Genomic DNA, 26,553 nt, shown 5'->3' with positions numbered 1-26,553 from the left:
CATTACCTTAAAGCTCGACAGAGTGATCTTAAGGTCAAAGTGGTAATAATGCTATGTAGAGCTATTTACAACGATGTTTCTTACTACCATTGTCTGTATTTACAACATATAGGTATATAGGAAATGACATATGATGATATATTGGGATTTCTGATCTTATTTGACTTCTTCAAGGTCAAATAAGATGAAACTTTCATAAAATAACTAGCTTCAAAAGTTGATTCTGTTCATCTAGATGTAGCGTTTTCAGTGGGTGAAACGTTTCGTTACTCATCCAAATGACTATCCTTGTATTGGCAACATTTAGGATAAAATACTGGTATATGGGGTTTCTAAATATCACCTTAACATCTGCATCCAACTATCCTGTCACATATGACCTCACTTTCACATTTCACATTTTCATATTGACCCCAAAATGTGTTATAAACTGCAAACATCTTAAAGTACGATTAAAAAGAACAAAGATAACAAAATTAATATGCACAAAACACAAAACTATCCCCTTAAAAGTGCCTCGGTGAAGGTTTGCACTCTCTTTGTGCTTCTCGTTAAATTTTGTGCTCTTGATTTCAACTTTTACGATTTCAGTGGGCTCTCAACGGATGGACAAAAAGCTGCTTTTGGAGATCTAAACCTTTATTATGGGCTGCACAACAAAACAATTCTCATTCAAAACAAAAAAACAAACACCTTATCTAACATCGTAGTACAGGTGGGTGTTTTGTCTCAAATCCCTGATAAAATGTCTCCTCGGAATGATTTCTACATATTTACAAGCAAATAATTATTAGTTATTGCGTGACAGTAGAGGCCTGCACATGATTCGCTGCCTTCTCAGAGAGGATTGTCGAAGTGCATTATTTCCATCCTTTATTCTTCAGCTTTGTTCAGTAGCGTCAGTCTTTTCCTCTGTATGTGATGTTCGTAAAGGTTGATGTCGCTCCCTTGTAAAGAGGATTGTGCCCCTGTTAGTCAAACACACACGAGGAGATACGAGTCAAGGGGCGGTTTATGGTAATGACACAATAGAAAAGTCCACATTTAAAACAGCTATTTCATGTCATCATTTAAGCAGACATGCTAACTTGAGTGTGTGGTTTTGTGTTACTTGTGAGCAACTTAAACCTACTGTGATTCCTTGTGGTTTGAGGCCTGTGGGATTTAGTTGTGTTCTTTAGGCCACAAACAGGCTTATTACCAGTAAAGGCTGATTAGCGCTGGCTAATTTAAACCCAGCCCTTCCGTTGGCTGCTTTTTTGTTCTGTTGGTAGTAACAGCATGTAACAGAAATAATAAAAAACATCTTCAGACAACGGGAGCAAGACACTGCGTGTGTGGGCTCTTTGTGTGTGTGTGTGAGTATGTGTGTATAGGAAGGTGCAGGCATGTTTGCATACTTGAGTGTGTGCAAAGACTGCATTGAATCCTCAGTGCTTTCTATGATAATATTAAACAAATGCTGCACTTGCAGTTTCCCAATTCACTACTTCAGAGTCCGTTCACTTACTGTTTCCCACTTGGCGCGAGCGCGTTCTTCCTCAAATTTGGCAAACTCCCGTCTGTCGTGGATGGTAACCAGCAGCTTCCAGATAAGCAGAGCGGCCAAGCCCAGGAACAAAATGGCTCCTGCCACTGACAGAAGCACTACCAAAATGTCTGGACCCTTGGGGCAGTCTAAACAGAAGGAGGAAGTGATAAAGGAATGAGCAGATAAGCCAGAGGTCAGGCCAGAGGAAATGATTTTATAACTGTGTTTCATCTCTGGTTCTTATTGATTTAATCTCGCTAATATCGCAACGTAGTCCCCTACTAACTGCAGTGAGTTTTCAGAGTCAGCGGTTATAACGCCTGTTATAAAGGCAGATGTACAGCTTTAAACTTAATAGCATGGTTCTTTTTAGCATGGCTGACAGTTTTCTAATTGCCATCAGGTTTTTAAGTGACGGAAGAGAACAAGGGAAGCGTAACAGTCCTGAACAGGATGTTAAAGACCAGAGAGAAGAGTGGAAGATGGCCCAAAGTGGAAAACGGTAACATCTTACAGCAAGGCCACAATCCTCTCCTCCCTCACTGCGGTCAGGCAAAACTCTCCAGTACTCTGATTTGCACAATGTCGCACAATGACGGGCATTACGCTCCTTCAAAGAGTCACGGACATGAACCACTTCAAAAGTGGAACAACTCATCACATTTGCTAGCCTTGTTCGCATGACTAATTTCTCTTCAATAATTCCCCCAAGTTTTACAGTCAAGTAGAGGGACTGCGAAAGTTTAAGTTGCTTGTAAGGTTTGGGAATTTGAGGAGCAAAAGTGTCTTTTATATCTCTCACAATCTCTTACAGTAGTTCACTAATGTTTTGGCTACAAGTTTTGAGGCTTAATTAGTCCCCAGAGTGCAATCTTGCTCCAAAAAAGGTCTGCAGAAGTTCCTACAGTATGAGTTATTTCACATGAGAAACTTCTAGATCTTTATTTTTCCACTGCGGTCTACTTGGTCAATTAAAGCGTATGTGACTCAATCAAAAAAGCTGATGAACTGAAAAATATTTGAGCCAAAATGTGATGACAGATATGAGGTAATCAAATATTATTCAACCACCCCCATATGGTCCTAAATTTAGAGTTCTCAGCATAAAGAAAATGACATTTTAAAGTTTTTTCTTAAGCTTCTCAAAAATGTGTAATGAATTAATACTAATCACACGTAGAAAGCATCAGCATTATGTGAATTTCTCCCTGAGGATGAATAAAGCATCCATACATCATTATTAACTTATTTTCTGGTCACCAGATGAGTCTCAGTGTGATATTTAGCTTGAACTTTTTATTTTTAATGCAATCTGATGCAAGCCTACTATGAAGTTTTGTCATTAAAAAAGTGTTATGGTGCTGCAGTGAATAAATATGTGGTACGCATGTATACACCGGACAACCAAATGATGAGGCGAAAGATGCCAACGTGTTAAACAGTAAGAATGCTCCTAGAGCTGTAATGCTCTATGGGTTCCTCATAATGTCGGTATATCTGTGTGGCGTGTGGTTACATGCACATATGCACGTGAAAAGCGGTGTTGGGCAACCAAAGCAACGAGGGCGAACTTTTACAGCCAACATCAAAGCTGCTCTCATCTTCCTCCTTCTATCATTATAAATTAGCTCTACTTCCTGCTCTTCAGCCGACCCTTTAATGCTCATAGCCCATCAAAGTCTACATGGAAATCAGTCTTGGCTGACACTATTGATTAATGTGATTTACCAACTTTTTCTTATGTTGTCTCGATTTTTTTTTTAAAGCTTAGACAGCTTTGAAGGGTGAGTGATACAGCTTCACATTTCCTTCGCTGTTCTTTTGGTTACTTATTTTCTTCCATATCCTCAAGAGGAGAGCACGAGAGGGCTTTCTCTCTGCGATATGTATAGTCAGCATGTTCCCAGAGGAGCTGGGCAGCTATTTACAGCCCTCTTTGACACGGCAGGGTGCCCCGTGTTCAAGGCAAATTGTGGTGTATTTCTCTGATACCCAGTTGTGCTTAAATTAAACACACACATTCATTAAAAGTAGACCCAAGTACAGATTTTCTCTGAGGGCAGAAAGCTATTTTACTGCCCCACACTTTTTCTATTTGGCCACTTAACAAGTGAGAGAGCAGGCATCGGGGAAGTGACAGCTTGTAGTTGGGTGAACACAAAGCACTAAAAAGTTTTGCCAGAAATTTAAAAAATGCAGATGATGGTGAAAGATTGTTATTGCAGGTTTATCCTCATCTATTCAGCATTTGTGTTGATTACATCTGGTAAAAAAAGCAACAGATTCATATTTATAACCCATAATATTAAATTACATTAAATTAGCAATTAAAAGTAGAGATGAATCTATTGACTGGCTAGGGAATGGAATCAGATTACTCCCTTTCATGCACGTACAACACGTACACAGTGGCGCAGGCAAATAGTTGCACGTGTACTCACAGTCATACACTAACATGAGTGAAGACGCAAGTTTGCCACAGTAAACCATGGGGGGGAGTCACTATGAAAACATTTTTAACAAAAAACCTAATCACATACTTAAAACAACCATACCCAGCTATAATGGACATTTTAAAGAAGCTAACACCGGCAAAGCACTTAATGTTTCTTACCTGGCTCTTTGACAACAAAGAGGATGGATTTGCCACTGGCATCTTCATAATACTGAAAACGCTCCACGCAATCGTTCTCATCTTTGTAGGTGCAATTCACCGCATTTGTGTCATGGAGCTCTGTGTGGAAAAATGTTGACGTTACATTACAAGTTAGACAAAATGACCCCTTTAATGGATTGTTCCACCTTGTGCATTTATGGAATTATTATTAACATTAACCAGCAGTGCCAAAATACAAATCATCTCACCTAATTCATCCACAAGAACAATCTCATCCTTGCAGATTCGAGAGCAGGTTTTGTCCTCAATCAGTTTGCCCCTCTTGAAGTGCTTACACTCCACACACTCCCTGTTAAAATGTAAAATATCAACAATCAGTTGATTTAAAGGAGCTAAATTGAATATCTCTGTATGTAAACTCACTTCTTCATGGTACAGGCGTCGGGGCAGGTGGGACACTTGTCACACGTGGCTCCGTAGGCACCTGGTTGCGTGCACTCGCAGGCTCCGCACACGCACTGACCCCTCCCACTGCACAGGAGGCCCAGGCTGGACATACAAGTGTCTGTACGTCTGGAGCAGTTACAGTTCTCACCCTGCCAGTCTGGTGCGCACTGGCAGAAGCCACAGTTACAGACACCGTGCCCTGAGAATAAACAAAAAACAAGAGGAGGACAATATGACAAGAAATTTTATGTGAAAAAGAGGGTGCAGCACGAGTTGGGGAAGAAGGACGCTTTTGGCATCTGGGATGGTTGTAACGTCAATCATTTGGCATCACATAGTTTACACACTGTCTTACACAAACATATTTATTTTGTTGCAAGTTTTGACAAAAGCTTATACACATGCTCATTATTTTCATGACTTTATTATTAAAGAAATTAATGTTATGTACCATTTTATAATCTGCTGGGCGTAAGGTACCTTTACAAACTCTCAAATTTAAAATAAATGCAATTGGGTAGTCCTTTTTTAGGTGGTCAGCATGAGTTAGTAATGGCTGGCCACTGCTTATTAAATGGTTATGACTGAACTAACCACAAACCTGTGTCATACAATTCTTTTTGCCCTATTTACGGGCTCTTCTCTGTACCTTGAAAAAGATTTACCATGTTGCTTAGCCTTCAAACACTTCAAACCCAGCATCTACAGCCATGCTGAAGTCAAGCTAGCATTTCATGGCAATAATAATAGCCAGAAATCTAACCCAAATTAAATTTAAAGGTTTAATTCAATTCAGTTTTATTTATAAAGCACTAAATTCCAACAAAAGATGCCACAATAATCCAGCAAAAACCCAACAATTAGAAGACTTTTTAATTGTAGCTAGTTAAAAATAAGTATTATTTCTTGCAGACATTCAGTGGTCCTGTAGGTTCATGACTTTACACTGGAAACACTGGAAACCAGAAGCGGAATATTAAACTGCTAGAGGTTAAAAACCTATTTCACTGTTTGTCTGCGGTGACTGCATTGCTTTTATATTTGGCTGCGTGATGAAGCGCATATCTGAGCAAATTTGTACACATTGTCTTTTTGTTATTCCACGAAACTCTGTGTGAATGTGAGTGTACATGCCAGTAAGAGAGACGGGGCAAAAACATTGTGGCTTTCCACCACAAAAAACAATGCCCAGATAAACAATGACACAGGAAGCTGCTTGGCACAGTCTAACTGGATAAAGGATGATCCATGGATAAACTGTCATTATCACATGGCCACAAGACCTCTAGCTTTTAATTAGATCATTCTGTGGAGGAAAGTACAATGGTCCACACACTGAATAAGATATTTCAAGACAACAGAAGACTATGTGTGTTCTGCACACACATAGTCTCTGAACATTTCCAGTACTCTCCCTCTTGGCCAAACATGAGTTTATTTTTAGCGTCATTACACCACACTAGCCAATGAGTAAGAATAAAGGTATTTTCATGTTACTCTATGGACTTTGGGGTGCACAGGAAAACATTTCCTTGTGAGACCGGCTGAGATGGATGTGGATAGTTTTTAGTGGCATATGAGCTCTACTTAAAAACTACCTAATACAAGCTGCTTAGCAAATAAATTCAACCTAAATAGCATCAGGAGGTACTAGTGCATAAGTGTAATAACACTATGTCTACATGATATGAAAAGTTGCATTTGTATCAAAATATCTGTCATATAATTAAAAACAAAACAAAAACAAACCAAGAAACAGAACTGAACTATAAAAACGAAACTGAACTGATTGAACCCATGCTGGAAACTAAATTAAACTAAACAGAATATATAAAAATGTAATGTAACATTGTGAAAGCTGTTCACCAGATGTGGAGTTCAGGGTCAATTAGCTTAGTTAGCTTAGCTTCCTTGTTAGCAAAAAGCAAAGAAATAAAGCTAGCCTGGTTATCCTTGCAGCTGTTGTTTTTAATTTTCTTTTGGCACAAATTAAAAATGGGAAAAATAAAACAGTAAGTTTTTAAGTAAGTTTGTGATCTCTGCACTTGGATAACATTTCCCCCTGCGTTCAGTGTTTATGCTAAGCTAGCTGCGAACAATAGTAAGAACGTTAAAAAAAACAAAGAAAACTTTATTCTTACTTTGTTGCTGTTACAAGACTGCAACAGACAGTCATAAAAAACACCTCACCGATCTTATCAAAGCATTCAAATGAAATATTAAAGACATTAAATGCTGGTAATGTTGGGTTTAGTTTAAGGGAAAGTGGCAAAAACTGATTACATGTTGGATTTTTACTAATCGGGTCCTCATTAATGGGGTTTGGAATTAACAACACGCAAGCACTGCATTAATGACACGAGATTGATCATTTCATCAAACTTCTAAAGCAATAAACTTTTTTATTTTTTTACCATTACCTCTATTCTAACATGAGCCAAAATGTCTTGCCAGCAAACCCAATGATGCTTAGTCTCACGTGCATAATAGTTTTTCTTGAACATGTAGGCATTTTTTACATGACAGCATGTGATGTCATTCTGATACTTTCATGGTTTTGACACAGCAGCATGGTTTTTATTTAAAAGCACTAAAACATTGAAAGTAATAAAAAGTAAAGTGATAACCTCACCTCACTGTTTGAAAATCTCAACCACAACAAAGACACAAAATCTCTTGCGTAGAAGAAAATCACCATCAGTATGTTTTGTTGTGTGTTCATGAATCCCTTTAGTACAAAAGGTTTGGATGACACAAACATATAACCTGAGCTGACACTCACACGTAGTGCACATACACCAAACCAGATGTTTATTGTGAATGTAGCCCATATCCAGAGGGGAGAGTTTTTACTGTATATAATTCTTCCCAGGTGAGGTGGGTGGCAAGTCAGTGTGGTGAAAGGGACAAACGACCTCAGCTATAAAAGTGCGCGCATTCTACAAAACTCTACCACAACCATACAGAAAAATCAAGATAGAAGTCAGTGGGTCATTTCGACCCACTACAGCTTTCGGGGGGGAACAGCTAAGGTTGGGCTATCTCTTGGCTGGGTATATCTCAGTTGTTTGCCAGCAACTTCACAGACCACTGTGGCCGGCCAAAAATAATAATAGAAAAAAAGTCCAGCACATACAATCTCTCCTGCACTACTTGCTGCCCTCACTAAACCCCAATGCACCATTTTGAAGTTAATCCTTGAACAGAGCTACTCCCATTTCTAGTCTTCCTTTAAAAAGCAAATACTGGTTAATAATTAAAGATATCTACAGCAGGAAATTGAATATTTATAGGGAATAACAGACTATATTAGACTGTCTTAATATTTTTTGTAAATGGACTGATTCTTATATAGCATTTTTCTACTCTCCCGGAGTACTCAAAGCGCTCTATACAACATTCACCAAATCACACCCGTTCTCACATTCACTTTCTCTTTACATAGTGCTTTCTAAATACATTCATACTCTGATGGGTGCATCGAAGAGCAACTTGGGGTTAGTATCATGCCCAAGGATACTTGACATGCAGACTGGAGGAGCCAGGGAATGAACCACCAACCTTCCACTCAGTAGATGACCTGCTCTACCTCCTGAGCTACAGCCTGTTGACTAAACTGTTGACCATTAAGCACATCACTGATTAATACTCATTCATTTAAAATCCTAAAGCAAAGTAAATACACAAGAAGCCTGCATGTCTTTCTTACTGTAACTCATGAGGCCTTACCCGAGCAGAGTTCTCCCTTGTAGCGCAGGCAGTTGAAGTCATCACACTCACACAGCTTTCCCCACACTTTCCCAAAGTCACTGCTGTGGCACACGCACTGGCCACACACGCAGTCTCCGCGGCCGCTGCAGATAGCCGACTGAGGTCCTCCGGATCCTGCAGGTCCACTGCAGCGATCCTGCGCCATGGGGTTGTAATCGCCTTCGGCACATTCGCAATGTGGTCCTAAGCGACCTGGGTGGCACAGGCATATGCCACACTCAAAGGTGCCATTGCCGTTGCTACATTTGGGGCTATCAGGCTGGGCTTTGGCCTGGCACTTGCAGTCGCACTCAAAGGTGACAGTGATGGAGAGGGCATCCTTGAAGCCCACAGGTTTGATGATAAAGGTTTTCTTTTTTTTGGATGGGCAACCACGAGCACGAGCCTCCACACTGAAAGAGACCTGCCAAAGAGCACAGAAGCGTAAAGAAAAAAGGAGACACTTATACTAATTTTTACTTGTTTCTTTTTTTTTTTATGGCATCCAGACTCAGCATTATCTAATCGCTGTCAGAGAAAACAGCACAAAGCAGATGTAACACAAGGAATGCCTCCAAATGTATTTAGTCAAAGTAATTGTTCATTCAGTGTTGCATGCCAGATCTGGTAAATGTGGGGAGTTACTACATCTGGAGAGATGGCCATATATGGAAATAATAATACCAGCTGAGGTAAAGAGAAAGAAATGTGTAGAGGCCAGAAAATGTCACCTGGAGTGAAGAAAGACAAAGAAAAATAGCCATAGACGCTTAGATAAAGAAAAATGCAAAAACTAACAAAGAGAACTATTTAAAAAAGGATCTTAAGACAAAAAAACATGAAGAATAAAAAATAAAGTTAGAGACTGTCATTTGTTTTTCCATCTTTTACTCCTTGACACTATGAGAAAAAGGGAAAATCCAACTCAGATAGAAGAAATAAGGGAAATGGAAACATACCAAAAAAAAAGACCCATATGGAACTAATTTGTTATTTTTGTTTATAGGGAACAATGGTCTCTCGAGATGGGTTATATTCTGAGTACAAGCAGAATCTTTTAAATATGAATTGTTAAAATATTCCTTGAAAAAACTAAATGCGTTTAGGCGACTGTGTCCTTCTTTAAATAATTACAGTAACAAAAAAAAACTACACTGAAAGTAAGTTAATTAGTCTCATGAAGGATGTTTTCCTGAGTGTGGCCTGTACAGTATGTAAACAATCACGATCACTGTACATCCTTATCTGAAACAAATAAAGCAAGGAAACAACCACGTACAGTCAACTAGGTGCGACAGAGGTTATGGTTAACACCTGTAGATAAAGATCACAGTCAGATTACTGCCTTTCTCCCCTTTCTGTGGTAATTCAGAATCTACCTTATTAATCCTAAATCTTCTTTTATGTGGGTAAAGTTTTTGGGCCACCTTTCTTTGGTTACTCATGTTGTGACTACATTGTAGAAAAAGTGCAGTATTAATCTGAATATATAACTAGCTTTATATGTAATACTCCATTTAGTCAAAATATCACTGAACAAGCATTGGCCAGCCATTACTAACTCATGCTGACCACCTAAACAAGGTCTACCCAGTTGCATTTATTTGAACTATTTTATATAACTGTTGATAAAGATCATAAGTATTGTGAGTATTATGAGTAGATCATGAGTATTACTGTTTACAGTAATGGGAAAAAGTTCACCCTCTTTCAATTCTAAGATTTTACACATGAGAACACAATACAAAGTCCTTAGCAGGTCCTAAAATGATTTGAATATAAGTTCTGATGAACAGCAACACATGATAAATATAAATTACTCTCTGACAGTCAATATGGATTCAGATCAAAAAGATCAACATCTCTGGCATTAATCGAATCAATTGAGGAGATTACGAATGCTATAGATCAGAAACAGTATGCAGCTGGAGTATTTCTGGATCTCAAGAAAGCATTCGACACAATCAATCATGACATATTAATTAATAAACTGGAACGGTATGGGATTAGGGGGGTTGTACTGCAATGGGTGAAAAATTATTTAAGTGACCGGAAACAATTTGTGAAGCTGGGTGTCCATTCCTCATCATGCTTGGACATTGCTTGTGGTGTTCCACAAGGCTCTGTACTGGGTCCAAAATTATTTATTATTTATATAAATGATATTTGTAAGGCATCTGATATATTAAAATTAGTATTATTTGCAGATGACACAAATATTTTTTGTTCTGGGGGGAATCTAAAGGAGCTGCTGGATACAATTACTTCAGAAATGTGCAAAATTAAAAAATGGTTTAACAGGAACAAACTATCGCTAAATCTAAGTAAAACTAAAATTATCTTATTTGGGAATTCCCTTAGAAATGCACAAGTGCAGATTCATGTAGATGGTGTGGAAATTGAAAGAGTACTTGAACATAAGTTTCTTGGTGTGATTATAGATGATAAATTAAACTGGAAGTCTCATATAAATCATATACATAACAAAATTTCAAGAAGTGTCTCAATCTTGAGTAAAGTAAAACACATTCTGGACCACAAATCACTCCACATTCTCTATTGTTCCCTGATTGCACCGTATTTGAATTACTGTGCAGAGGTTTGGGGCAATACTTACAAATGTTCGCTATCATCAATCTTTATATTACAAAAAAGGGCCATAAGGATAATCCATAAAACTGGTTACAGAGATCATACAAATCCACTATTCTTAAAATCAAAAATTCTAAAATTCACAGATCTGGTTCATTTTCTCACAGCACAAATTATATATAAAGCAATAAATAACCTGCTTCCTGACAATATTCTAAAAATGTTTTCTAAAAGGGAACGGGGATACAATTTGAGGGGGGAATTAAATTTAAAACATCCTCGTATCCGTACAACATTAAAAAGTTTTTGCATCTCTGTGTGTGGAGTGAAGCTGTGGAACAGACTAAGTAAAGATATGAAGCAATGTCCAAGCATGGCGCAGTTTAAAAAGCGGTTTAAGGATATGGTTTTTACAGGGTACAGGGAAAAGGTAGAGATTTGATAGGGTGTTCTTGTCTAATATTTTCATGTGTGTGCGCATGCACGGGTTTGTTGGTATGGGTATATATGTATGTGTATATGTATGTATGTATGTATGTATATATATATATGTGTATATGTATATATATATATATATATGTGTGTATATGTATATGTGTGTATGTATATATATGTATATATATATGTGTATGTGTGTGTATGTATGTGTGTATATGTATATATATATATATATATATATATATATATATTAAATATATATTAAATATATATAAAATTGTAGGTTGTGTATCCTTCAGGTGTTAATGGGGTTATTGAAAATGTGTATATGTGCGTATGTGTGTATATACGTAGGTATGGATAGATAGAAACATATATGTGTATATATTAAAAAAAAAAAAAAAAAAAAAAATTACACATAACATATAATGTAATTACAAGGAGGTATTTCTGTAGTCTATTGATACTAGATAGTGGAAAAGGGGTGGGATTAAATAAGCTTATGCTTCTTCCTGCTCCTTTTTGAACATGGACGTTATTTGGAGTTGTGGTTGCTCGTTTTCCTTTTGTTTGCTTTGTTCATTTGTCTCTTTTAATTCTATTTTTTTTTTTTTATACTTTTTCAACATGTTCAAAATAAAGATTAAATCAATCAATCAATCAATCAAATATAACACTGTGTTATTAGTTATGTGGCAAAAACGAAACCAAAATGGAGAAGCAGTGTATGAAAAACCATGTACGCCCATGTGCGGGCTAACGCCCACTCACATCCTCGGCCTTCTGCCCTCAGGAAATCACATGATAGGGTGGGGCTAGGTTTCACAATGAGTTCACCTGAAACCTTGGCTGATTGTGTCCTACACCTATTTTCACACCTTGGCTCGTGTCATTAGGTAGAGAATCATTAGGGGTCCCTATGGGGGACACGCCCATAGGGCTTAAATCTGGGACTCTCCACCATTTGACCCTAGAACTGAAGAAGCTTCTTAATTAAAGAAGTCCAGACGCTTTTCTTTCCAAGCTCCTTAGACTATGATGAGCTGGAGAACCATCACAGACATGTACACCCTTACTGTTTCCATAGCAACAGGGTATATAACAGCCAGGTCGAATTCATTTTCACTTTGGCAGATGGCCGCGCTGCCTGTACTGGAGGTTTCTTCCTGTTAAAAGGGAGTTTTTCCTTCCCACTGTTGCCAAAGCTCTCGCTCATATGGGGGTCATATGATTGTTGGGAGCTTTCTCTGATTTTTTTGGATTATTGTAGAGCCTTACAGTATAAGGTGTCTTGAGGCGACTGTTGTTGTAATTTGGCGACATATAAGTAAAACTGAATTAAATTTAATTTAATAAACTGATAATCAGTGGTTTGTGTAGTTTGTTGGTCTGGCGCATTCAGTTATGTGTGATTTCCAAACAATATATAATCCATTATTCTACAATGAGAAAGATGATTTATAAATAGCAAACATTCAAGCAGTTACCAGTCTCCCCAGGAATGGACTGTTGGAACGTCCAGTACTCAGAGAAACTGTAAAAAACACAACTCAGACTCTACAGGCCTCTTTTAGCATGTTAAATGTTAAAGTTTGTGACAGTAAAATTAGAAAAAGACTGACCAAGTATGACGTGTTTGGAACTTTTTCCAGGAAAAGGCCTCTTTCTCCAGGCCTCTCTAAACAGAACATGGCAGTATGGCTTAGAAATGCTGTGGGGGGGGACACCTTAACAAAGCGCTACATGAATGAAGGCTTGAAAATCTCAATTAAGGAGGTGGTCATGATGATACAAACTAATGAATCATGGGGCGTGCTTAGTTTTTTACACACAACTTCTGTTTTTGTTCATTAATCATGTGTTGCTGTTCATCTAATGAGATGAGATTTAGTGAGATTTAGAACATGGTAAAGACCAGAGCTGCCTTATAAGAGTCCAAAAGTAAAAATATGAAAATGGGAACTCCACTCCAACTCATACTGTGGTGATTTTGCTGTACTGACCACAGATAGACGTACAGCCATGTCTCTGTAATATGAAGCCAAACCTTGTAGTTGCAGTGCAAAGTCTAGAAGAACTAACCGTATCTCCTATTTTGAGCCCAGAGCAGGATTTGAAGCCAGGAATGACCTCTCCATTCAGGCAGGTGGCGTTGAAGGAAAGAGACAGTTCCTCTGGGACGCCTTGCAGCTCCAGTTCCACCTTGGAACGAATTTTCTGACGGCAACAGAAAAAAGCAGGAAACACAAACACGCACACATAGCAGGTGGTTTTCAAGACGGGTCATTTCCTCCGCTTAAATATGAGTCAAACAAGTAACTCATAGCAAATTATACACGACATCTTACTGACTTCTCTAATGACTTTATATTTGAGTGTATATTGCAGCGCAAACAGCTAGAATTACTTTTCAGCTCATTCACCTGCATAATAAACTCACATTCAACATAAATAATGAAACCCAGCCAACAGCCTCCTACATTTGGTCAGCTTCACACTTCAGCCACTGGGGAATTTCTCCCGAGACTCTGACTCTACACTGCGTATGACTCACATGCTGTGGGTGTGTGTCAACAAGCACATGTCATCCCCTCAAACACTGTCTCGCCAAGGATGTGTGAGCGTGTGTGTCTGCATGTGCGTGTGTGTTGCACTCACTTTGTACGCCTTTAATATGAGCTGAATAACATTTCCCGAGTCATTGGACAGCGTTCCCACTGTGGTGCCAGGAATCAGCTCACTGTAGTTCTACAACGCACGCAGACAGAGAGACTGTTCTAATCCTGCATCATCAGGGAGTCTTTTAATCATTTATCGATTGCTGCAAATGTCATCTGAATCTCATTAGTTGCAAACATAGAATGCACCCACCCCATACCCACCGAATAAAGATTGCTAATTATTTGATATTAAATCATTACTGTCAAGATGATATTTTACTACATTTTCATTAGTTAATTTGTTCCAATGGATTGCTGTTATATTATCCATCCATCTTGTTGTCCCATTCATGGTTGTGGTAGGCTTACCACAGGGTGCTATGTGACAGACTGCACAGGATAACACAAAGAGACAGACAACTATTCACATTTACATTCACACCTTTGGGCAATTTTAGAATCACCATTTAACCAAACTCCACCAACTGCACGTAAATGGTAAGTGTCTAAGTGCTTTCTATCTAACATTTACACCCATTCAAACTCTGATGAACCCATCAGAAAGCAACTCAAGGTTCAGTATTTTGCCCAAGATACCAGAGTATCCAAAGAAAACCCACAGACTCCACACAGAAGGGCTCCAGGTGGACCTTCTTCCTGTGAGGCAACATTGCTAACCACCGTGCTACCATGCTACTGAAAATTATAAACAGTAATTTATACTGCAAGTAAAACTAATGCTAAAATATTTGTATGTTTTTTCAGTTGTTTTCTGAGTAAATGGCAGAGCAAGTACAAAAAGAAAAACCAATAGTGGGTATTTAGAGAAATTAAGCCACTGTTTCCGCTAGCTTCTGTGGTTTGGTTGATTTTTTCAGTTGCGAGTTATTAGTGCATGAAAGTCGCATGTACCCAGTTATCTTTTTGTGACTTTACAGTCACATTTTTCTTTCATTTATCAGTTTGGACTCATTTTATGTAATTATTATATTTTCTTGTTTTATTTTTTATTTCTGTTCTTAGCCTCTATGACTGATTCCATGTTTTCACCTGTAATTTCCTGCTAATACTAACTTTACTGGGAAGTTCTGTGGGTCAGCTGCTGTTGTTTTTAAATGTGCTGTATTCATAAAAGCTACTTGACTCGACATGCAACAGTTTCCATCCAGTAGCCAAAACTATGTATAAAATACTGTTTGACACCAGTTGGATGTACTAGTGTTTCCAGTTTTGGAAAAACTGACTTTGTCTCCTTCGGTGTCTGAGTAGTGTGCAAACAGTGATTTCCAATGCAGCTTCCAAGAATGTTTCATTTTTTTAAAAAACAGTGAGGTTCAGTGGACTTCTCTGAAAACACTACTTCTTATTAAAAGAGGATATTTGTTTTCATTTTTAAAAAATGCTTAGTTTATGTTTGCATTTTTTGTTTTTTGAGCAATTATGTTGTAACAGAAGGGGATCGTGTCCACTGCAGAGCTCCTCACCTGGTAAAGGGCAACCACAGGGTTGGTGACTGCAAAGATGAGGTTGATGTTGTTCTCTGACATCTTCTCCGTGATCAGAGCAAGAGATGGATAATCCTGTGGTAACAAAAGGACAATGAAGTTAGCACATACCGCTTACGTGGTTTCCCTTCATTGCCGTCTGTGCACACAAATACTCGGCTTTAATATGCGCTAACCATGGTCGTAGACTTGCTGTACATATTATCAGAGTTCAGGTGGCATCGTCCATCGTTGGGCTGCACGATTCCAGCCAGACGACCATCCAGAGCCACGTGAGTCTTTGCGTCTGAGGTGAAGATCAGAAGGTGGGAAGCATCTGGACGCCAGCCGATCTGCTCCTGGTTCCCATCAAACCAGGTAACAGAAAAGGAGGAAAGTAAACAATAAAGAATTTTTCAGTTCTTTTCAAACAGCAAATCTCCTTCTGATTAACTTAATTTTACCACCCAGCCTTTAAATATTTCTGAGCTTAGATGTGCGTGACGGAGGAGTAAAAGAATGCCAAACCAAATCTCAAGTTATGTCTGTGAGAAGGGGAAACGTGTGTGCTCGTGCAGTCTGCCGCTCCACCTTGCACACAGCAGCCTGGATGATGGCATCAAAGCCTCCCTCCGGGGCATCTCGGTTTCTGGACACCATCTGCTTCTTCACCTCCTCCGTGAAGCGGCCTACTTCCTCCGTCAGAGACAAGACATGTTTGTAGCCAAACTGTGGCAGACAGGTGGTATTAATGCTGCCAAGTAAAGAGAAATTAAATGTTTACTTTGACAGACAGCATCAGGGTTCATCCAAAAGTGCTGTCAACTCCAATAACTGATGACATCTCCACCCATCACCACCCTCAAGAACAATGTTTATGCACAATATAATATGTATGTAAGAAGCAAACATGTTCAGAAGTCATTCAATTAGAACAACTGCAATTTTGTTGTGAAATTGAATGCAAAATCTTTACAAAATGCAGTTTACCTGCACATGTCTTCTTGGTTGGTTATGCCTTACAAACCGGCTAACTATATTTTCACATTTTTGACATCACTGGTATTTTAATGTTAAGTAATATATACATAAACAAGAGCGGTTAAGAGTGCAAGTCCCCCTGAAGGGCAAGGCCTATACCAAAACTTTGATGCTATATGCTGATGTCAGCATCGTTTTCTGTCAGTGTGAAGTCCTGTAATGTTGCATTGAAAAAAATGCTTTAAAAAGCTCAGATATAGAGAATGCTTATGTGCTACAATGACTAATAGTCTGGAGATGATCCAATGGAAACTAAAGCTTTTTCTTAATCTGAGTGACCCTAACCTTTGACCTATGAGCTACGACCTTGAACCATTACATACTAAAATGGTGTATTTATCTTTACCCATACAATAGGAGCAGAATTTGCTGGAATCTATAAGCTGCAAAAACTTGAGATTTTAAGCTATAGTCATGCAGTGTATGATTTTGCCAAACTTTATGGTATCATTGTGAAATTGTAGGGTGTCATAATTGAAACAATAAAATGTGTGTTGTACAGTTCTCTCCATGCCCGTTCTTATGATGTAATATTCAATGTGGGTTCTTGAAAATTTTTTAAGCTATCGCTAACCTTAGGTGCTAACAATGAAGGTCAAGGTCAAATCTTCGCCCCCAAGCGCTAGCATAGAGTTGTGAAGTTTGATGAAGAGCCATTAAAAACATGTGAGTAATACAATTTTTTTTTAATTGATTTTGACATTTGTTGTGACCTTGACAAGATTTTCAACAAAATTAAATCATCTTGAGCTTTTATTGATATCTACCATCACACAAAATTTGAAAATGATATCTTGAAAACTGTGGATGCTATAAGTTGTATATAAGTCTAGAGTTGTGAGCGGTAAAGTCTGGGCACTGTTGGTCTCATGCATGTCAGTTTTTGACCAACAACCAAATTACAGCGTCATCCGAAAGCCATCAAATAACCTGGCATGGGCAAAAGGAAAAACAAAAAAAACAATAAACCTTTAAGAGATTTCTCCTTTGTTCATAATTCATATAAAAAACTCTCTTTACTGTGAACGTACCCTCCTCTCGCTCTCCCTTTCTGCTGCAGCCTACTATAAATTCTTCACTTTTCTTATCTTTTATCAAAACATTCCTACAGTCTGGGTCTCACTTTACATGAGCGGGAAAGCAAATGACCCTGGAACCATCAAATCAACGTCACAGGAGCCTCTGGCTGCACTTATGGCACTGGGATGCTCTTCCTCCCTGAGTAGATTACCTGTGGCTGATTCACAGGAGCTGACCAAGCACTTAGGAGCCACATTGAGCCTTTAACAAGTGCTGAGGCTCCGAGACTGCTCGCGTTATTGCTGAGCAACGCTGTGTTTAAATATGTCTTCACAAGACTGACATCATCTGCGTAATGCAGGTACTTAACACACGCAGACGTAAATACTGAAACCACTGAAATCAACACCGGTGGTGACATATGAAGCGTGAAAAAACATTATGGGGAAACAACACCAGATCTGGTTTAAACCCATGATTTTATCTTAGATTTACCTGTAGCAGGGGTTCTTTACAGCCTCTTTTGGTGAAATGTACATGTAAGGTGAGAGCGGCTTGTCCACAAAAGCTCCAAAGCCCATGCGCAGGTTGCTGGTGGTGCGGTTCATGGCCTCCGCCAGGCCTTTGCCGAGCGTCCTCAGGCGGGTGAGATCATCGTTCATGGAGTAGGAGAGATCCATTAAGTAGTAGAGATCTACAGGGTAGTCCTCCACCTGCCGCACCTTCACTGTGAAACGTTTAGCATCATCTAGAAAATGAGATGAAGAAATAGTTAAACACTGCTTCCTGATTTTACTGTTCTTCTCGTTCCCTCAGAGAGAACAGTTTCACTCATTTCCTGTGAAACTGTGTAAAAAACCTTATATCCTTATATGTAGGTGCTCACCCGGCCTGAGGGTGATGTGTATTTTCTGAGGCTTTATCTGGGTGACAACTTGCGTCGCTCCCGCTGCCTTGTTGCTGAGGGGCCGGTCCTCGATCACCTGCAGTTTGCTGGTTGGAAACTCCAGGGCTGATGTGGTACAGCCCGCTGCCAGCAGATTACTTTTCAAATCACAGCGGGACAGGCCAGCAACTCCTTGGCCAAAGTCCTGAAAAAAGATGTAGGACATTTTAAAGAGAAAAGCAGACTCGTTGATCTGAATGTAGATTAATTTCCAGTTGTAATTAAATTCAAGAAAAGGGGAGCATATCTGACTGATTTAAAGAGTAAAGTGGAATGGGGAGGACCAGGAGTCTAAAACGGCCTAATCTTATGTTTCCTTTTAGTACTTCAATAAACTTTGCACCCGAAAGAAGTTCAACCAGTTCCTCTCTTGTAGAGGCTGAAGTCATCCTGAAAAAGTATGTTGACTCCCATACTTAATTTCACTATATTAAATCACTGCACTCAGAAAAATTATGGTTCTTAAATGGTTCTTCAGATGGCTTCATGGTTCTTTAAAGAACCATCATACGTCAAAGAACCTTTTTATTTTGTGGATGGTTCTTCAGCTATTACAAATGGTTCTTTAAAGAACAAAAGGTTCTTTATCCTTAGCAATCTAAGTTTGATGGTGTAAATGGCATAAATATTTATTCACTATAATGAGGCTGTGAATTATACTGTGTGTTTTCTTTGTGTGCATGTGTGTGCGAAGGGGGAGGGCGGGTTACCTGGCAATTACCCTTTAAGAGAAGATGGTAGGAAACTGAATATTCAAATAAAAGTTAGAAATATTTGCTTAAAAATATACTGGTGGCAGGGGTGGGGGCCAAAGCCTAAAGACCCTAACCCCCCCCCCCCCCCCCACACACACACACACACACACACACACACACACACCCCTAACCCCACAAACACATTATGAATATGGTGAGTTAACAAACAGTAGACACAATACACACATTCAAGTGTACTTTAGTTTTAAATTTTAATAAAGCATTACTATTTTCTACTCCAAGGCATTACTTTTGAGATTATTATATATTTTTGAAAATACAGCATAATGATAATACTAGTTATTGTAAACTTTACAAACCACCCAGCAGTATGTAAAGTCAAATTATAAGATACAAGTAAATAACAATTGCAGAACAGAATGTCAGTGTAATGAACACACACTTCGTTTTGACAAAGCACAGCTTAGGTAAATGATCTGAGTAGTTGTTCATCACTGAGCAAACCAACAGACTTAATAAACTAATCCGTAAGGCCAGCAATGTTGTGGGGATGGAGCTGGACTCCCTCAAGGTGGTGTCAGAGAGGCGGATGCTGTCCAAGATAAAGACAATGTTGGATAACACCTCCCACCCACTCCATGACATGCTGGTCAGTCACAGGAGCACGTTCAGTGAGAGACTGAGATTACCGAAAAGCACCACTGAACGACACAGGAAATCATTCCTGCCTGTGGCCATCTCCCTGTACAACGCATCCACTTAACACACTGGTTACTGCTACAACTACACATGTTTCTTTTCCAACTATTTATTTATGAGTGACTTATGTATGTATGTATGTATGTATGTATGTATATATATGTATATATTGTACTATTCTTAGTTAGTGTATTGTCTGTCTTGTCTTAATGTTGGTTTAAAATGGAGCACTGTAACAAAAAATAATTTCCCCCAGGGATCAATAAAGTATTCTGATTCTGATTCTGATTCTGAATTTGTTAATATGCTCTTCATAGACTACAGCTCTGCATTTAACACCATAATTCCCTCCACACTCACCACCAAGCTGGAGCATCTGGGACTCAGCTCATCTATGTGTCAGTGGATCTCCAACTTCCTAACTGGCAGACCACAGGCAGTAAGGATGGGCGGACATGTCTCAGCCTCCACCACTCTCAGCACTGGAGCCCCCCAGGGGTGTGTTCTGAGCCCCCTGCTGTACTCTTTGTACACATATGACTGTGTGGCCACTACCAGCTCCACCACCATCATCAAGTTTGCTGACGACACCGTCGTGGTGGGCCTGATCTCTGATAACAACGAGACGGCCTACCTGAAGGAGATTAGGAATCTGGAGAACTGGTGCCAGAGGAACAACCTCCTTCTAAACGTCAGTAAGACAAAGGAGCTGATAGTGGACTTCAGCACTAAGCAGGAGAGGAACTACCAGACCCCCGTCATCAACGAGTGCCCAGTGGAGAGAGTGGACAGCTTCAAATACCTCGGAGTTCACATCACGCAGGACCTGTCATGGTCCTGTCACATCAACACCGTGGTGAAAAAGGCCCGACAGCGTCTCTACCACCTCAGACGCTTGAGAGACTTCCAACTGCCCTCCAAGGTGCTCAGGAACTTTTACTTGTGCACCATAGAGAGCATCCTGGCGGGAAACATCTTAACCTGGTTCGGGAACAGCACCATGCAGGACAGACGAGCTCTACAGAGGGTTGTGCGGTCAGCTGAGCGCACCATCCGCTCCGAGCTCCCTGACCTGCACTCAATCTACAGCAGGCGGTGCTGGACCAAGGCCAGGAAGATCGTGAAGGACCTCAGCCATCCCAACAACAGACTGTTCTCTCTGTTGAGGTCAGGAAAGCGATTCCGCTCCCTGAAGACCAACACAGAGAGACTGAGGAGGAGCTTCTTCCCGCAGGCGATACGGTCTCTCAATCACACCACCACACAGTACTGACCCACACATATGGTTCTTACACACACACACTGGACTTTCTGGACTTTGGTTTTGCACAACACTGGTCACTATATTCTTCATTTCCGGTTAATACTTGTACAGCTGCTGTTATTGTGTATATATTTATTTATATTTAGATTTCTTCATACATTCTTATATAGTTCTATATTGTGTATTGTGTATTTTGTTGTACAGTTATTTTATTTTCAACTTTAATTTATATATTTATCTTTATCTTATTCTTCCCAGTTAAATTTACCCTTCATTCTAATTTGTGTTGTACAGTTATTTCATTTTTAACCTTAATTTATATTTTATTCCTTCCTAGTTAAATTGACCCTTTTTAATTTTTCATATTTATTTCCTATCTTATTCATAGCCTTTCCTTTTTTGTTTTCTTTAGGTCACGAGCAGTTGTCCAAGCATTTCACTACATATCGTACTGTGTATGACTGTGTACGTGACAAATAAAATTTGAATTTGAATTTGAATTTGTTAATATGTGTTTCGAGCCAAATAAATGACAGGGAGAGAGAGAGTGACGTCAGAACACGTCATACTATAACCTCCCGGGAGCGGACGGAGGGGTCAGTCGTTGGGATGCGCATGCGCAGACAGAGTGTGCGAGCGGCGGGCCTTGACCTTTCGGGGAAAAAAACTCACGGACGGTGACAGCGAAACGGATAACAGTCTTCAGTACCTGCTGGACTTTGAAGCTGTGGATTCTGGGACTGTTAGAAAAGGTAAAACATTTCCATTAAAACCTTATTACTGTTTTGTTTTTGTTACTCGTCATTGTAGCTTGCTGTTAATGTTGTGCTAACAGTAGCGATTAGCTAGATACGTTAGCCGTTGAGGTCAGCGCAATTTAGTATCCGGTATACAGAAACTGTTTTCCTAACAAAACCACTGTTATAATTAAGTGAAGGTGCTCCCAGGTAATTTGAACCTTTGGCTTCTAAAATATGTGGTTCAATTGCGTGCTGCGTACATAACCTAATGTCAGCTAGACCGAAATTAAAATTTAATATATTGTTAAAGTCACTAAAATGGCGCCTGAAGCCTGTTGTGAGCTCTGTGTCTGCTCTAGAAACTCTGAAATTCTGTAGATCTGAGCCGTACATTAAATACTCACATGAACCTGTACTTTGAATTCTGTATGAGCTGTATAAAATACAGCTATGCATAAGAGTTTTGAATGAATAATTAGATTAGATAACTCTTCATTGTCTAATCGAATTATATAGAAATGAATAAAAATGTGACATGAGAAGGTGTGTCTTTGACTGTTCCTGCATAACTTAGTTTCGGACTAGTTGACAAGTTATGCTCCGGTCATTTGATGTTTCCAAGATAGATGTTCTTTTGTAATATAGTTAACTTTTTTTGTATATTTCATTTATCCACCATCATACATCATACATACAAGCTAAGAAGAGGTCGTTATACTAACAAGAGGTATCAACGCTGGGCCAAAGTTCAGCACATGGTTAAAGTTTGTAATCCAGCCAGGGTGTAAATATCACTCAGCAGCCAGAGCTGAAGCAGGTAGCATCAACACATAAATCTACTCTACCCGGCTTAAATCACAAGAGCACCTCTGACCAAAAAGCTGTAGATTTTTCTTGTTTGCACAAATTAATCCAGATTCACATTAACTGTGTTCACAGCTCCAACAAAATGAGGAAGAGGAGGGGCAGAAACACAATTAGATTGAATTACAATTGGATGGAAGTTGAGGACAAGGAGAAGGAAGCTTTGGATGAGGAGGAAGAGAAGCAGCAGGAGCATCTTTAGGGATCCCTATGATGTCATTGAGGTTTGTTTCATTAATATGGTCCTCTCACAAAGAACGATGACATGTTTTAGTTCACGTACTTCCTGTATTAAATAGTGATATGCAAAATGTTGTGAAAAACCATGGAGCAGGTACGTATAGTGCATCTGCAGGTAAATGAACATCAAATCTCTAAGACAGACTGAAATCTGTATATTTATCACCCTTATGATAAAACCCATGTCAGCCATTGGTTTATGGACTTTGTATTTTGAAGCCTCAACATTTGCATTATTGCTGTTGCTATGTTGGGACCATATTAGGATGAGGGATCAGAATCTGGAGTCATGCACACTATTGTTTCATTTAGTGTGTATCCATAAGATTCATACAGCAGATCCAAGTTGTGCCTTGAAAACAGGAAAGTCATCTGCATAGAGGAGAACTGTAATAGCAGGCTTGTACAAAGTGAGGCTTTGTGCTCACATTTGCTGCAAACACTCATTTTACCCTGTTTTGATGCAGATTTCACTTGAAATCAGGCAAGAACTGGACTTATTTTTTACAATGTGTTCTTGTGAATTGATTGTGTATAGCATTTGTTTGATTGATTTGACTTTCTGCAAGACAACAGTCGTCCACTGGCCAAAACAATTTTCCAAATACCTCCACGTGATCTAGCCTGGATTTAGAAAAGAATAGCAAAAAAAATCTGCACCTCCTGCTTCAGATGCAATTTGTGTTTCTGTGTTCAGAGGCAGCGGCGAGAGGGGAGACCTCGGGTCATCCAGCTGGAGAGCCTGACCAGGAGGAGTCGAACATTAACTCAGCTCTTCCAGGGCACCCTGCAGACTCGGCTGTTGGCATCGACGAGGGATGACGTGAACGCCAAACTGGAGTCCATCACAGGTCAACTGCAGGTATGCGAGTCAGACCTTCTGAGGAGGGTTTCACTTTTCTCTCTTCTTTATAATTGACTCTTTTCTCTCTCTTTCAGCTCCTTGTCTCAGAGTGGGAGGGATTTGAAGCACAAAGGGAGGAACTTGTCATTTGGTTGGCTGATATGGATGTCCGCCTGAGTGAGGTTGACCAGCTGACAGGAAACACCAGTGAAAAACTGAAACAACTGCAGGTGTGGGCTTGTTTTGATATGACATATATTTGATATGAAACATACGTCAGAGACATTGTCCTAAACTGGACTAACAAAGGACCATGAGTACAACATGAAAAGTACATTACATAGCGTAAGGCTGAAGTTCATTGATCATTTTAATCATAAACTTGTTGTTGAAATGTTTTTACTGAACATGCAAATATCTGCTGATGAAAATGTGTTGATTTATTGGTCTGTTATGAAGCTATTGCTATTTCTAATGTGTTTTATCACTTTCTGATGTTTTATTAATTAAACAATACATGTATTATTTGTTGTGTTATCTGTAGATATAGTATTTATATATATATTTATTTATAGTATAGCCAATATATTTATTAATTATTACTGTTTAAAACACTAATATGTGACATGTATTAGTAGTGATGTTGTGCTGAGGGTTAAAATGCCTTTTTGTCTTTTGGTAACTACAAAATGACAATAAACCATTAATATATGTCTATGCTGTGCTCGTATTTATTTTACCCTACTCAAATTCAATTTATGATGCATTTTATTTTGAAAGATTTAAAATGGTTTTTTAAAGAACCACTCAAAAAAGGTTCTTTAAAATGGTTCTTTTAAAGAACCATTTGAAGGACCTTTTTAAAAATGGTTCTTTAAAGAACCATTTTTAAAAAGGTTCTTTGAAAAACCATTAAAGGTGCCCCAAAGAACCATTTCTTGATGGTTCTTTGGGGCACCTTTAATGGTTCTTCAATGAACCACTGAAAGAAATGGTTCTTCAAAGAACCATTGTTTGAAAGGTTCTTTGTGGCACCAAAAAAGGTTCTTCTATGGCATCAGTCTAAAGAACCACTTTTGGTTCCAGTTGGCACCTTTATTTTTCTGAGTGTGCACTCATTGGTTTGAACCAGAAAATATGACTGTATCCTCGTACACTCACATAAGCATCCTACTCAGAGTCAGTGAAGCAGTTAAAACCCTTCATTTTCTGTCCTTCTAACTTTGAAAGAGACATGTTGTCTTGTTCACAAATCCAAACCCAAATATTTTAAAATGTGCATGGAGTCAAAGACTAGAAGTGGCTTCACCACAGAGACCACTGAGAGTGTTCTTCCAAACCAGATTATAGCTGGCTGATGAAGAGATCTGTACCACCGTGTACCAGTCTGGTTGGCAGAAAGCTAAGCTTGTAAATGAAGTGAAGTGGGGGGAAAAAAGGGACCCAACCTCTTTGGAGCACCACGCACAGCTGGGGTGCACATCCAGACACTCCTTGCATGTGCTGGCTCCTCTGGAGGTGCAGACATTTGAACCTGGAACCAGGAGAAGAAGCACTAGATTGATTTAACCGATACTGATTGGTTCCTTTCACTAAGAGGAACATTTGGGATCATCTGCTTTACGTGGGTGTGAATTCTCTTGTTTTTCTGAGAGATTTCAACTTTTTGGCTTCAGAACAGAATTTTAGGTCATTTCTCGTCAAGGAAGATGAAGCTCAGAGAAAACATTCTTAAACTAGCAATGCATTACCAAGTAAAACCAGTCTCAGACATGAACATGTGTTATGCAGTGATAAAACAAAGCATTGACTGCAGCCACAAGGTGAATTGTGGTTTAAGATAAGTAAATTATCAGCTGCATGTGGCAAGCACTTTGTGTTCACTAAAGCTAGCACAAGCATCTGTGTTGTCTTGAATATAAGACTATATTTCACTGAAATAGGCTTCAACTACTGCACCAACATATGAAGAAAACAATTTTAAAGATCAACTCAAAAACTGTAAACTAAACATCTGCATTCCCAAATGCTAGGAAACAGTGACCAAGATGGTTTATGAAGATCTGTTCTGTTTTGCGAGCATGCTTGTGAGACTGCATGTATGTGCCCACTCTGTGTTATACGTTATGTTCAATCCAGTCGTTTGTGCCACTTAAAATACCTTAATAGAACTGTTATGTTATAGCTGTTGTATTTTCTGCTGCCCTCTTGGTCAGGTCTCTCTTGAAAAATGAGGCTTTTATCCGGATAAATAAAGAATTTGCCAAAAACTGATTGCAGCTTCTACCTTTCTGGCTCAAATAACTTGATATCATTCACAAAAGTTTGATGGATTACAGCAGTTTAAATGCCAGTAATCATTTCTGGCAAATACCGGCAATCACTTTTTGGCAGATGATCACTTTTTAAAGTCTTAGCAGAGTTCCTTAAAGGAAGGAAGAGACAGAAAACAGTTAAACTCACCACAAACTGCTGCTATTCCCGCAAAGAACAAAACCCACACGCACAACATCCTCTGCGTCTGGAGAGCGCTCATCGTGCTGAGGGCTCTCTGAGAGGACACAGCTCGCCAGTCAGCTGAGGTGTGTGTTTGAGGAGAAACGAGCAAGAAAAAAATACAACCCTCTGTAATCTAGGCAACTCCAAATAGAGTCAAATGT

At 39.2% G+C, this 26,553-nt stretch overlaps 2 protein-coding genes across 3 annotated transcripts; one reads left to right on the top strand and one right to left on the bottom strand.

Annotated features, from left to right (window-relative positions):
- Positions 1–621: 621 nt before the first annotated feature.
- On the bottom strand, positions 622–26,553 carry LOC146568548 (integrin beta-3-like). Its single transcript, XM_085284636.1, has 15 exons — positions 26,357–26,553; positions 25,342–25,427; positions 18,467–18,671; positions 18,076–18,328; positions 16,111–16,273; positions 15,717–15,878; positions 15,520–15,615; positions 14,034–14,123; positions 13,458–13,592; positions 8,325–8,769; positions 4,572–4,794; positions 4,397–4,497; positions 4,146–4,265; positions 1,511–1,677; positions 622–968 (listed from the first exon to the last, which is right to left on the bottom strand). The coding sequence occupies exons 1-15, from the start codon at positions 26,427–26,429 to the stop codon at positions 900–902; spliced, it is 2,388 nt and encodes a 795-aa protein (XP_085140762.1). The 5' UTR covers positions 26,430–26,553; the 3' UTR covers positions 622–899.
- On the top strand, positions 21,420–24,606 carry LOC146568549 (uncharacterized). 2 transcript variants are annotated; one of them, XM_085284637.1, is made up of 4 exons: positions 21,422–21,957; positions 22,885–23,033; positions 23,747–23,911; positions 23,989–24,606. In XM_085284637.1, exons 2-4 carry the CDS (start codon positions 22,977–22,979, stop codon positions 24,154–24,156), a joined length of 390 nt encoding a protein of 129 aa, XP_085140763.1. In that variant the 5' UTR covers positions 21,422–21,957; positions 22,885–22,976; the 3' UTR covers positions 24,157–24,606. The 2 variants fall into 2 exon arrangements, with proteins under 2 accessions (XP_085140764.1, XP_085140763.1); XM_085284638.1 differs by having other exon boundaries at positions 21,420–23,033.

This window comes from Mchenga conophoros, linkage group LG8 (genome assembly GCF_057382185.1).
Source record: "Mchenga conophoros isolate Kocher_MC1m ecotype Shallow Benthic linkage group LG8, M_conophoros_male_GT1.1, whole genome shotgun sequence".
Taxonomy (NCBI): Eukaryota; Metazoa; Chordata; class Actinopteri; order Cichliformes; family Cichlidae; genus Mchenga; species Mchenga conophoros.
Note: the sequence above shows the minus strand (reverse complement) of the source record. Positions and strands in the feature narration are given on the sequence as shown.

Bases quoted from the DNA above. Each gene is read 5' to 3' on its own strand.
- LOC146568548 (XM_085284636.1), bottom strand. From the start codon at position 26,429: ATGAGCGCTCTCCAGACGCAGAGGATGTTGTGCGTGTGGGTTTTGTTC. The intron at 13,593-14,033 runs GTGAGTGCAACA...TGTTGCCGTCAG, and splicing joins TCATATTAAAGGCGTACAAA to AAAATTCGTTCCAAGGTGGA. The intron at 4,795-8,324 runs GTAAGGCCTCAT...GTTTATTCTCAG, and splicing joins CAAGGGAGAACTCTGCTCGG to GGCACGGTGTCTGTAACTGT.
- LOC146568549 (XM_085284638.1), top strand. From the start codon at position 22,977: ATGAGGAGGAAGAGAAGCAGCAGGAGCATCTTTAGGGATCCCTATGAT. The intron at 23,034-23,746 runs GTTTGTTTCATT...TTCTGTGTTCAG, and splicing joins ATCCCTATGATGTCATTGAG to AGGCAGCGGCGAGAGGGGAG. The intron at 23,912-23,988 runs GTATGCGAGTCA...TCTCTCTTTCAG, and splicing joins CCATCACAGGTCAACTGCAG to CTCCTTGTCTCAGAGTGGGA.